Source organism: Mercurialis annua, linkage group LG6 (assembly GCF_937616625.2).
Source record: "Mercurialis annua linkage group LG6, ddMerAnnu1.2, whole genome shotgun sequence".
Taxonomy (NCBI): domain Eukaryota; kingdom Viridiplantae; phylum Streptophyta; class Magnoliopsida; order Malpighiales; family Euphorbiaceae; genus Mercurialis; species Mercurialis annua.
In genome coordinates this window covers 7209712-7223294 of record NC_065575.1, presented here as the reverse complement: position 1 = coordinate 7223294, position 13583 = coordinate 7209712, and the positions used below count along the sequence as shown (strand labels likewise).

The following is a 13583-nucleotide window of genomic DNA, read 5'->3' as shown; positions in this document are numbered from 1 at the left end:
ATTATATACACCAAATTCAGACACTCATCTCCCACCTTCATTATCCTTCAGATCTCACTCCCCACCCACTAAATCCCACCCCATTTCCCCATCTGGGCATCCCCCAAAATGAAGGTCATCGACAAAATCAAATCCTCCCTCGGAGCTCATTCAAACGGAGGATTGCCAGACTCGAACGACAAGGTCGTTTTCTCCTTCGAATTCTTCCCACCCAAGACAGAAGATGGCGTCGACAACCTCTTCGATAGAATGGACCGAATGGTGTCGCATAATCCGACGTTTTGTGACATTACTTGGGGAGCTGGCGGTACTACTGCAGATCTCACCCTTGATATTGCTAATAGAATGCAGAACATGATCTGTGTTGAAACTATGATGCATCTTACTTGCACTAATATGCCCGTTGAGAAGATTGATCATGCCCTTGAAACTATTAAATCTAATGGTATTCAGAATGTTCTTGCTCTTCGTGGGGATCCTCCTCATGGCCAGGATAAGTTTGTTCAAGTTGAAGGTGGATTTGGTTGTGCTCTTGATCTGGTAATTGAGTTTTTTTTTTGTGGGTTTTTGTTTAATTTTGTAATTGATGGATTGGAGTGTAATTGGTGTTTGTTTGTTTGTTTAGGTGGAGCATATTAGATCTAAGTACGGTGACTATTTTGGCATCACTGTTGCTGGTTATCCAGGTGAATTTTTGATTCTTTAATATGACGTCATGTGCAAAAGACTGACTTTTTAGCTTATTTGTGTGGTAATTTTATTTAATTTTCGCAGAGGCTCATCCGGATATGATTGAGAGTGATGGTCTGGCTACACCAGGGAATTATCAGAAAGATCTTGAGTATTTGAAGAGAAAGGTATGTGTTTTTTGACTTTTAGTTTTGGAAAGTGAAATTTATGAGTGGGATAGATTTTGTTTGTGTTGATTGGTGTGATTTTGTGTGTGCAGGTTGATGCTGGAGCTGATCTAATTGTCACTCAGCTCTTCTATGATACTGACATTTTTCTCAAATTTGTGAATGATTGCCGACAAATGGGTATAACTTGTCCGATTGTTCCTGGGATTATGCCCATTAATAATTATAAGGGTTTCATAAGAATGACTGGTTTCTGCAAAACAAAGGTATGTATTATCCTAAAATGGTCCTTATATTTGTTTAAATCTCTGCTTTATTGGTCATTTCACTCTATGCATTTTCTCGTCAGGATCTGAAGTGAGGTTGTGGTGTTAAACTTATAATTTGTATTAAGTTGACCAATGCTTTTTTTTAATAACAATAATATGTTAGGTACTGTTCAGTCCCTACTGAAGATTTAGCCTATAATCATGCGAATCGAAAGATAAAGAAAACATATAGCCAACCCTTACTAATTAGGGATTAAGGTTTAGTTGAGTATGGAGCTTACCTGTCTCTTTTGATTTTTCTTTTGTATTATTTGAAAAGGCAGAGCACGTTTTACTTAGTTTGGCTTTATTTCTACTATAGGCTCCAGGTGTAATTGTTATTTTGGGAGTCATCGTTTTGCATCTTAGAAGTTTTTCTCGGATTTGGACATACAAATATTGTACTAGGTGTAATTTACATTTGATTTCTTTTACAATAGATTCCAGCTGAGGTTATGGCAGCATTGGAGCCGATCAAGGATAACGAGGAAGCAGTCAGAGCTTATGGCATTCACCTTGGAACAGAAATGTGCAAGAAGATTATGGCTCATGGCATTAAGACATTGCATCTCTACACACTAAACATGGAGAAATCTGCATTAGCTATACTAATGGTTTCTTTCTCACATCCAATTCATTATTATGGCTTTACATGTAGATAATTTGCAGGACAACTATCATGTATCTATGTTTTAACCAAAGACTTTCATCCGCAGAATCTTGGTTTAATTGAGGAGTCCAAGATTACAAGGTCATTACCTTGGAGACCCCCAACCAACGTTTTCCGAGTTAAGGAAGGGGTTCGTCCAATATTTTGGTATGTATTTCTCATGAAATGCAATTAATTTGGACCAGAGACTCCATTAATGAAATTATATGAAAGTTTGTCTTTTGAAGACATTTAACAACAATTTCTTGCCAATAATCATAGGGCTAATCGTCCCAAGAGCTACATATCAAGAACGGTTGGCTGGGAGCAGTACCCACAAGGCCGATGGGGTGATTCCTGTAATCCATCATATGGCGGATTAACTGAGCATCAGGTGTGCAAGATCGATCCACTTTGTCCTTTACTTTTGGAATATCACTAATTCTATGTGTTTATTTATTTATTTTACTATCTGTTTGCAGCTCCTGCAATCTAGTTCATTCTAATAATAACATACAAGTGCATTGCTATTACATTAGGCAGAAAATAAATTTGGATAGCTTGAAAATATACTCAGAATATTAGTGGTCTTTGATAATGATGGAAATTTGGAAAATTCAAAGAAATTTCATATAACCGTATGTCACTATCCATTTGCTACCATGGGTCCCATTTTATCCAATACTGGAATCGAGGATATTTAAATTCAGTCCTATAGAAATATATACACAGTTTTTTTTTACTAGTTCCCTTCCCACAATCTAAACTAGCCAAAAGAGGACCTTTTTGATGTGTACAGCGCCGGTATGCACCATACTTACAGGCCTACTCTATAACTTTACTGCACAAAAGTAAATGATGCACATCAGCTCATAACATTCTAATTTTTTTATTCCCGTATACTAGCTATATGTAAGTAACATAAATTAGAATTCATTCTGCAGTTCATGCGACCACGTGCACGTGACAAGAAACTTCATGATGAATGGGCAACACCCTTGAATAGTGTTGAAGACATTTTTGAGGTACAGTGGAAATCCAGAATAGGTTGTGATATTTTCTCCTTTTATTTCGTTCAACTATCTGCTCATGCCGTTTGCAATTTTTAAATATCAGAAATTCAAAAAGTACTGCCTCGGGAAGTTGAAAAGCAGTCCTTGGTCAGAATTAGATGGCCTTCAACCGGAGACAAAGATCATTAATGAACAGTTGGGCAAGATCAATTTGAAGGGATTTTTGACTATCAATAGTCAACCAGCAGTCAATGGGGAGAAATCTGATTCCCTATCTGTCGGTGAGTAATATATGCATTTGAATATTTAGCTATGAATTTATCAGAATATAGATTATTAGTTTATTTTACACTCGACCTTGATGCTTAAATTTTTGAAGTGGTTCTCCGTCACGAATGCATTTGTATGTTCAATTTTTAAATTTATTTCTCTGCCTTCATGGATGAGTGCAGGTTGGGGAGGTCCCGGAGGATATGTCTATCAGAAAGCATATCTAGAGTTGTTCTGCTCCACGAACAAGCTACATGCTCTAGTTGAGAAGTGCAAGGCAAACCCTCAAATAACTTATATGGCTGTAAACAGAGGAGGAACTTTGCTATCTAATGTTGGGCCGAACGATGTGAATGCTGTAACTTGGGGAGTCTTCCCAGCAAAGCAAATTATCCAACCAACTGTTGTTGATCCTGCCAGCTTCAGTATATGGAAGGACGAAGCCTTTGAAATCTGGTCTAAAGGATGGGCATCCTTGTACCCAGAAGGCGATCCATCACGAAAATTGCTTGAAGAGGTACGTCTCTCTTGATAATGTTGATCTTGTTCACAGCAGCTTCTACAAAAGTTTGATATGAATCAAGTGTATAGGGGCTTGCAAAAACAGAACCAAATTGACTAATCAAACCCAAACTGGAAAAATTCGATTTGGTTTGGTTTGTTTTATTAAATAATTTTGGTTTTGAAAGTAAAGAATTTAACCGGACCAAAAAATTCAACAAAACCGACTAGTTCGTTTTGGTTTGACATTTTTTAAATTCTTATATATTTGATTCTGTTTTAAAAAATATCAAAAAAATTGTTTGGTTCTAGCTGAACGCATACCCCTACACAATGCATTAATGCGTAGCAGTTAAAAAATAATGCATATTACACATCTTTTAATCTCGATATAGTAGCAATCTTATGCCCATTTTTCACAGGCGCAAAGCAGCTATTTCTTGGTCAGCTTGGTCGATAACGACTACGTCCATGGCGATATTTTCAGTGTTTTTGCTGATTTGTGAAGGTAGACGCCATGGGGGCAGCACCTCCATTTTGTTAAAGCTCATTCTACCACTTGAAATTGTGCTATTTACCGCTTAATGGAACTATAGCTATGATATTGATCAATGGTTGTGTATTTGAATTTTTAGTCATGTGTAATAATAATTCAAGGGGAACAACTCCCTCTGAGTTATGTGCTAAGTGCATTTGGAGTGGCAACTAAATTATTGGCCTAAAACATTTATGTATTTGTTACTATTCTTTATTGAGTTGCCACATTCTATTGTATCTAGTTGTCTTAAAAGTTTAAAGTTATGGAGTGTTCCTAGCTCCTTATTGGTTGGCATACATATCTCAGCTTAGCTTTAAATTATTATCTTTTTGTACTTGGAAAATTTAAATATTGTTGAGTTTTTTTTTCAATTTTCAGTTAACATTTTACTATAATAACGTGTGTCAAATTTCATGTGGCCTACATGGATTCCTTTCTGACCTATTATAACTCGAACAAAGTTTTTATTTTTGCAATTAGCTCAACCGGAGCAAATTGGATAAAACTGCTCTGAATGTTGGAACTTGGGGCTAAAATTGCAAAATTTTAAAGCTTTGATCAAAATTACAAAAATTGAAATACTGTTATGACATTTTAATCCCACAATAGTCCCTCGTGAAGAGTTTCGCTTATCAAATATCCAAATACATGAGGAAGGTAAAAGAATTCAAAACATATAGTACAATTTTAATCGAATCTTGCAGGTTGATATTAATTTTTCCTAAAATCTATCGTGATAACAATTCCCGGGCTTGACAGCAATAAGTACATTCAAGTTCAGATAAAAACAAAACAGTATACCATCAAACTAATTCCCAAGTTGTACAAAGGAGCATGAAGAATAGATTGCAGCAAAAAGCAAAAATGAGGGATTGTGTTACTTCAATTAAATGAATTTTAAGTTCCAAGTTCACTCAAGAAATGTTTGCATTCTTCAGAGATCTGCACACCACCACACCTGCAGATGTCTGCAATAAATGCTCCCCCACCATAGCTTGGCAAGAATCATCCGTCTTGAGATGAGGCTGCACCGATTCCCAAATCTTTTTCTTTTGAACCTGGAGATTAGTAAACAACATTGAAATTCTTTTACTACATTAGCATTTAATTTTGAAAGGCTAATCAATGATCATTCGCCTATCAGAAACAATAAAGTATCTTTAAAAATCAGGATTGATGATCAGAGTCGGAATTTTTAGTTTATAGTCATAGTAAAACAGAGATTTTGAGACAAAAAGTTGTGTAAAAGTAACAAGTAGAATCTCGGAACCAAGCTAGATAGTCTCCTATTTTTAGGCTCACCAATTAAACCAACCTTGACTTCGATTCTTGTTATTCCTATCGGATATTCTTCTTTGAACGGCCTACCTTTTAGTTCAAGAGTTGAAAAATGTCTCGTTACAGAGACTTTCATTATTTTGGAAGCAAAAATCGCCCAAAAGGGTCTCATTTCAGCTAATAATATAAGTCATCACTCTGTTAGATTCTTAAAAGTTGCTATACAGAGAAAAAAAAGAGTATTTTGGTCCACTGGAGAAAAGCTTCATTTATCAGCTAGATAACAATTTTCATGGAGAACGAACTTCCTAGATGCTTATATTATATTATTGCGGACAAAACTCAAAAGACTAAACTAAGGAAATCTGAATCCCACGTCAATAAAGAACAAAATGATGGTGAAAGTAAAGAAGAGATGAAAGATATAAAACATAGAAAATTGGAATTTCCACCATCAGAGGTCCAGATTGGAGAAAATAGAATCAGATCTTGTAAGCGTAATACCAGGATTTCATTTTTCATATCTAGTCTATAGACAGAATAATAAACATGTTTTTTTCCATTATTTTTTCTTTTCATCCTATCAAACCCATAGATAAAAGCTTATTTTTCATCTTCCCACTTCTACATTCATACTTCAGTTCTAAAATTTTCACTTTTCTTATTGAAAACCGAGAATTAAATTCATAAGCAGAAGATCAATGGTTCAAAGAGTACAAGTTGTAATGTCAGCAATATCCTAAGTATAAATTGTAGTTAACTACTAATGTAAATGTATGGATTCGAAGTAAAAGATGATTCATTCGCGAGGAATTCTATCAAACACCTCAATTGAACACGAAATTTCTTATTTCTTGCATTAACTATAGCCATTAGATAAAGATGCTTCCTAGTCTAGTTACATGATACAACTATGCAGTCATCCAATTAAGTAACACATTAACCTTATCAAAGTAAACAAGAAAAGTGATCCTACATAAAGTAGCTAGAAATGAACCTGATTAGGAGAGGCAGGTTCAGGTAGTTGATTTTCTTGATCATGTTGAGAACCAAACCATATCCTTTCACCAGGAAGTGAATCAGGATGAGGTTCAAGAAGCTCAACATTCTCATGAGAAGCATCAGAAGCAGCCATAAGCATACCATTCGACTTAACCCCACGCATATTCCTCGCTTTCAAATTAGCAAGCACCACCACTTTCCTATCCTGCTCAAAAACAAAATCCCTCATTTCTTCACTAGTAATTTTCTACCATTTCAGAATCCAATCTCAAGACATCACAGCTCCCGAGACGACCAGAGTACATACAATTCACCCAATTGTTGCAATGTTCTATCTATATGGCCTAAAATACTTGTCGAATTCGAAAATTTTAAATTTATATACTAGAACCCACACGATCTTGACAGAATGCTGTGCTTATACCATTTAAACTACAGTTCGTTGGTAGCAAATAATGAGATAATTATACCTGAAGATGGTCAATTGGAATGTATTTGACAAGACCGCTACATATAATACGAGGCTCAGCTTCACCAACATCAACCTCTTCAACATATAGAGAATCAGCTTCTTCATGTCTCCATGCTTTTATTATTCTCCCCACCCTTATGTCCAGCATCTTGGCTGCTTCCGTTAATTTTCCACTTTCATTGTCTTTATCTCCATCTGACGACGATTTTGATTCAGATGACGATGGTGTAGCGGTGGCGGTGGAAACACTGGCGGTTGTCGGCTCTTCTTCTACATTATTAGCGGCGGTGGTGCAAAAGCAGTGAATAAATCGATTGTGGTTTGTTGTGGATAAAAATGGCGCTGGTGTTGGTGCTGATGATGTTTTTCTGATGAATTGACGGTTCTGAATAATATTAACGGTGCCGATATGATTGCGGATGCTTAAACTTATTCTGCCGCGGTTTATAATTTTAGCGGCGGAGGCAGCAGCAGCTACTGCCACCGTCGTCGCAGCTGTTGCCGTCGCCATTAACTGTCAACTGCGGAACTGAAAATGCTTCGTCTAGGAACTTATCTTTTGTCTTGCTATTTTTTTCTTTTGGCTAAACTCATCTGAGAGTCCCTTTACTATTCATTTTTATTTCAACTCATCCTTAATAAAGATTTATATTTAAATAGTCTCTTGCCTATTTATTTTATACGAATATAGTCCTGTATAAAATTACATCGTTTTAATTGACATGAGATGATATTTTTATGGAATCTCGTCCATGAAAAAACCACAAATGTATATAATAAATAGTTCAAAAACTATTTAAATAGAAAAATATTTATTAAGAATCAAGTAAATAAAAGCTTACTACCAAAATTTGCTCGTGGATACAATGTTATCTTCTTTTTTTCCCATCTGAATGGAGTATTTATACGGCACAATTGATTTTTCATTATTTTACATTCAATTGATACAAAATAATCACATTTTATTATTTTTAACTATGTTAAAAAAAAATATCATGTCAATGTATGAGTTAAAACGTGATGCCTATATAGAAATAATTTTGCAAATGTTTTTTTATTATTAAATTTTATACAGGGCGTACCAATAGAATTTTTAAAATATAAAGTTTTTTTTTAGATAAAAATGAATGCTTTTCTGAAAAACCTATTTTTAAAAAACTGATACTATTTCTTTAATTTTCTCTATTTAATAATGCTATTACTTCTATGCAACATGAAATAGAATTGGCTCTAAAAAAACCATTGATTTTAAAAAATAAAAAAACAAGTTATTTTGATTATAAAATCATATAATGTCCCAAGATATCAATAAAATTTTGAACTTTTAGTGATATTGATGCATTATGCTTTTCTCGGACTGGCATCCTCTTCCTTGAAAAAACAAAATTAAGATCACATTAGCAAAACAAAACTATTTTTTTTATCACTAATAAATTAATTATTCTCCCTCTTTTTTTTTTGGCTTTTATAAAGACAAATGAAACTTCAGGTAAACCAACAGTGACAGTTACAGATAAAATTTAAGATTAAACTTAAAACTTGTACAATGATGATGATGCAATCAAGAAAATCATCATCTAGTAATCATCCCCTCTTGATATAACTTCCTTGCAGGTCGGCCGGAGTAAGATCGTATGCTCAAATTGGGATACATAGCTGCCCTTATTATCACACAGAGGAGGATAAGGCTGCAAAATTTGAGATGCGGAAAATATTAATAAATATGAATATTCATAATAAAAAAAAAACAAGTAAAAGTTTGCACTACTAAATCAGTTAGCACTAATCTTTCAGTATGCCAACAGACAAAAACTAATCTTAAAAAGTAGATATTTTTGTTAATTACAACCTATTTTGCACAGAAACGGAGACGGACGCTTAAACAGGAAACTGTAAAAGACATGTTTTTCAAGAATAGATTATAATAATAAAGTTGGAATTTCAAAAAATATTTCTACAAACGGAAACGAAACATTGAAACATAAGACTCGACATGGTACAGATTTTGGAATAAGACATCATTAGTAGGGAGAAGGGAGCGAGAAATTATTTAGTACCTGTATGACTCCAGCATCACATAAGTTCTTCAATGCCATCAAATATTTGGTCTCCCCTACACGGTCTAAATACCGTCTACAGAAGGCTAATGTGGAGAAGTTTTTATTGATTGTTGCTAGCAGTTGTTTTGCCCTTGGCAATCTCAGTGGGACATGACCAGCATCAAAATTCTTCATGTAATGGCTACACTCTAGGTCTTCTCTTACATATCCTTTGCCTGCAGCCAGAAGCAAGAGATCAGTTGTCCTACAATAGGTCATAAAATCTCTCAACATTTAGTAAAATCTGAAAGCAACTAACATTACCTGTCGATCCAAATGTTTCGATGGCGTAGAATTCGCCCTCCTCCATTTTTGTCTGCTCCCCTCCTTTCACAATCGGAACTGATTTTCCAGCATGGATCTGATAGCGGCCAATGCTGTGTCCATTCAAGTTTCTGATACTTTTAACTGCCAATGAAATGTGTTACTCCATGTCAAAGATAGTCATGAATGCATGGGCGGTATAGTAAAAATCTCAAATTTATGAAATATTTTTAAAGCAAATTCATTGGTGAACTGGAGATTAGAAAAACACGACAAATGAATACTATTGATCCCACTGCACTAAGTATGAAACGAGCCGAAAGAGATGTTAATGAAGCAAAATACATCTGGTTAAATGTGAAAAAAAATTGCCATAGTATTGGTGGCTGCAAATCCCAAATGCTAAAAGCACTTCAACTGCGAAGAATATTCAGTTCTATGCAACTGTTTCAAATCAAATAGATAGCATACCTTGAAACACCTTCCCATTAATCTCAACCTCATATGATTCCATGACCTCTTGTATGGCAGCACCAACATCACAAAGACGTACATCAATCCCAGCTTCCTGAAGAATCAAATAGTAATGAGCATGTGGTCACTGGTGTAATATATAGTGTACAAATACCGTGATCTTTAAAGTAATTCAAATTTGAAAATTGTTCCTTTCAAATGCTTCAATAAGTAAGACCTAAATCAATTCTTTTGAGCAATCTGTACTTTCTAAATATTATGATGATTTGATGAGATAGATTATTATATATGATAGCTATCTATCCTTTCTAGACCACATAAGCAACTTTATATTTTCAAAGAGCGAATTATTGTGCAAATACAAGAAAGGAATAAAAATGCAATTCAAACATTTGATATTTATATCCAAATCACGGAATAAAAAAGCCTAGACAACTTAAGTTACTCATACACACTTAAGTTTTCCTATAACGAGTACTTGAACAATCAAAATATAAGAATCTCAAAATCTTTGGAACTTGACTCAGTTGATTACATGACACTAAGGCTATGGTTGAGCATCAAAATTTTGAAAAACAATCATCAAAAGTAGGAATCAGATGAAACCAACTGTTTTCTTTAAATGACAGTAAGTAGGAATTAAAGTTAGTATATTACCTTAATACCCGTGTTGGTTGCCTCACGTGAAGCTTCAAGTAGTGGGTCAAACATAGGGTTGAATGCTACTGTAAATGCACAGTCCACAATACATCCTGCAAATTTAACAAATGCATCTTTCCTCTAAGGCATCCAGCTTACAAATAAACAAGGAAAAAGTAGGAGCACATTTTGTTGACACTTTAATGTCAACAACACCATAGGTAAAATACAAACTTAAAGTAGGACGTAAAGATTATGCATACCATCAACATGTGTTCCAAAATCTAACTTCATGACATCATCATATTGAAGCACGGTTGTATCCCCTGAATTCGGGGTCCAGTGAGCAGCAACCCTATCAATAAAGGATATTCAACAAAGGTACAGCCACGCAAGGAAAATATTGAATTTAATTATATATTTAAAGCAAAACTCACCAGTTCAGAGAACATCCAGTGGGAAACGCAATGCCTGCTTGCAGACCATTCTCTGATATTAGCTTACGAACTGTATTCTCCAAGGTCTCACATAAGTCGATCATTAACATGCCAGGCTTAATGATACTTTTCATGTACTTCCGAACCTAATACCAAATAAACAAAACGTCAAGCAAGTGCAACAAACGGTTAGTGCGTAGTTACATACAGCTTAAAAGCAACCTGACGATGAACTTCAGCTGCTCGACGAACTGAATTGTAGATGGGCTTTTCAAGACGTTCCAGCTCTCTCTTCTCTTCAGAGGTAACTCTCCACAAATTGCTGAAACATAATACTACAATAATTAACAGAAATACAGTGAAGGAGGGTTGTCCTGCATTCAACATGATTGATGATACCATTTAGAGGTTAGGGAGAGGGAGAGAAATGTCAACAACAGTGGTTGATTTGTGCAACATAATTTCATAGGTAGGTGATTTCTTATTCATTAAAGTTAAAACAGCCCATTCAGTTCATTGCACTTAAATAAATAAGAAATGACCAGTGAAAGTATCAAATATAAAGAATTATGGTAACGAATTCCCTGGGAGAATGCTGACAAGTTTTCCTATTTCCCAATCCCAAGCATATTTGAGCCAATAGTTATACAATTGCAGCAGCTAAAACATGAGGGTAATAGAAGGGCATACACTACTTCATATTTGCACAGATATTAGACCAAGGAGAGCTGTGTGGACTTACTCATCTTTGTATTGTTGAATTTCACCCTCAGGAAACTCCCCAGATGGAAAAAGATCGGTAATGGCAATAGTGGGTGGGTCTGTCTGCTGTGGCAATTCCTTCTTTTTCCTATGGAATACAGATGCAACATTATCAAGCATGAACTGAAAAGATTAACACGGATAATATATCAAAAGCTATACAAATTGTCCTCACTTGCTTTTATTTTTCTTCTTTTTCTTCTTTATAACTTCTGCAAGAAATAATTCCAGAAGCACAGAGACACAATATCAGCATACCAATGAAACTTTTGAGGATCAAATCATTTAATCACCTTTATATCAAAACACAAGTAATACAGCAACAGCGCAAAAACTATAGCATTCAGAATAAGCGAGAAGGGAAAATTAACGGCCATCAAAAGTGATCATGTTTCTTTCCTATGTCATATTTGTAAAAGTCACTAGAACTAACAAAAGCCTTGCACCATACACCCAACACTAGAGTTCATAAAAATTTCCTTCTCTCTCAAACACTAGGTAATATTCAAAGACGAAACAAATTTCAGTCAGTTCCATTCTCGTATAAGATTTAAAATTAATATAATATCATTGGAGAACAACACTGTTAATGAAAAATAGATGATACAGCAGTTTAAAAAGAGGATTCATAACACCCTATAAAGGGTCACCTTTCCCATCATCTTCATCTTTTTGCACCGCAGACGATTGGTCCGAGGACTCCTCATTATCATTGCTTATTGAAGGCTCTGATGCCCCATTTTCTTTTCCAGCTCCATTTTCCTCAACAACAACTTGTTTATCCACGTTCTCGTCCGCCATTGATGGAGAACTGATTTCACAAAAAGAAATTGAAAAAGATTACATATTTAATACATGATTAACTATCATTCCAATATTTAAACAATTAAAACCCCCCAAAACATATTATCTCAACTAAACCATAATATCCAAGTATGAAATTTTCTAACTTTTCCTGCATCATAAACTTAAACCTTCATCTTTTTCAGCTTCCTAGAGCCCCCATTACTTGTATGTAATAGTGACCAAGTCGTTGAAACTCAATTCCAAGAAAAAATATAGACATAACTAAATACGAACAAAACCAACCAAGATAAATAAAGCACAAAACAAAAAGAATCTAACTTGCAAAAGCTAAAATCAAAAATAAAAAGAGATAATATGGCACATAAAAACAGAAAACACAGAATTTTTTACCTGTAATGGAGAAAAGATCAAAACTTTAGGGGTAGATAATGGTGAGGAAGCAAGCAAACAAGACCAAAAACTTTCCTCTTCTTCTTCCTTATTAGAGTGCACCCTAATAAATACAGAGTCGAGACACAACTAAAACCCCTTTGGTTTGTTGTTACATGGGCCGACAATACGACTGTATGTGTTTACTTTTGTTGGGCTTCAGCTCTAACGTAAAGCCTATTCAACATAATATCTAAATAATTTCTACTTTTTCTTTTTCTATTTTAAATATTTTATTTTTAAGTGCTATAATATTATTTTGTTCGTTTATCATTGAATGCATAATAATTAGGGAAAAGGGTCATCCAGGCCCCTATTATTTGCAGGTTGGATTAGTTGAGCCCCTAACGTCTTAAAAGGTTCAACTAGGCCCCCAATCTCATCAAAAAAGGACAAACCAAGCCCCTTAACTTAACACCGTTTCGTTTGACCTCTAATGCCGTGTTCAAATCCGATGTGGCTCCTGTTTTGACCGCTGGGGTTTAATTATGTGGCATTTACTGTGCCACCTACCTATTTTTTTCTTATAACAACGAATTGCAACCCCTAAAACATAAAAATTAGATCCCTAAATTCAAAATTCAAAATTGAAGACACACTGGTTGTAAATCATCATGCTAACATCTTCATCTTCTTCAGCAAGGATCCGACAAAGAAATAGCAATGTGGAGTGCACCTCTGAAAGTTAGGTTCCATTATGTAGATGCCCAGATATCGCATTACTCCTTTGTACACTGCTTGGACCGAATAAAACCTTGGACGGAGGTTTTATGGCTGTTAAATT

At 35.0% G+C, this 13583-nt stretch overlaps 3 protein-coding genes across 3 annotated transcripts; 1 reads left to right on the top strand and 2 right to left on the bottom strand.

The window, feature by feature from the left end:
- Positions 1 to 4372, top strand: LOC126686620 (methylenetetrahydrofolate reductase (NADH) 2-like). The gene is made up of 11 exons (XM_050380755.2): positions 1 to 540; positions 626 to 686; positions 775 to 857; positions 950 to 1123; positions 1606 to 1779; positions 1882 to 1982; positions 2097 to 2208; positions 2759 to 2839; positions 2931 to 3108; positions 3280 to 3614; positions 4021 to 4372. Exons 1-11 carry the CDS (start codon positions 109 to 111, stop codon positions 4102 to 4104), a joined length of 1815 nt encoding a protein of 604 aa, XP_050236712.1. The 5' UTR covers positions 1 to 108; the 3' UTR covers positions 4105 to 4372.
- A 610-nt stretch (positions 4373 to 4982) lies between these two features.
- LOC126685776 (uncharacterized) lies at positions 4983 to 7487 on the bottom strand. The gene is made up of 3 exons (XM_050379733.2): positions 6887 to 7487; positions 6412 to 6621; positions 4983 to 5194 (listed from the first exon to the last, which is right to left on the bottom strand). The coding sequence occupies exons 1-3, from the start codon at positions 7397 to 7399 to the stop codon at positions 5051 to 5053; spliced, it is 867 nt and encodes a 288-aa protein (XP_050235690.1). The 5' UTR covers positions 7400 to 7487; the 3' UTR covers positions 4983 to 5050.
- Positions 7488 to 8285: 798 nt separating this feature from the next.
- LOC126653466 (methionine aminopeptidase 2B) lies at positions 8286 to 12877 on the bottom strand. Its single transcript, XM_050347366.2, has 12 exons — positions 12761 to 12877; positions 12214 to 12374; positions 11739 to 11775; positions 11544 to 11651; positions 11024 to 11123; positions 10802 to 10947; positions 10628 to 10719; positions 10383 to 10477; positions 9723 to 9819; positions 9252 to 9395; positions 8946 to 9163; positions 8286 to 8576 (listed from the first exon to the last, which is right to left on the bottom strand). Exons 2-12 carry the CDS (start codon positions 12362 to 12364, stop codon positions 8466 to 8468), a joined length of 1299 nt encoding a protein of 432 aa, XP_050203323.1. The 5' UTR covers positions 12365 to 12374; positions 12761 to 12877; the 3' UTR covers positions 8286 to 8465.
- Between the last annotated feature and the right edge of the window lie 706 nt (positions 12878 to 13583).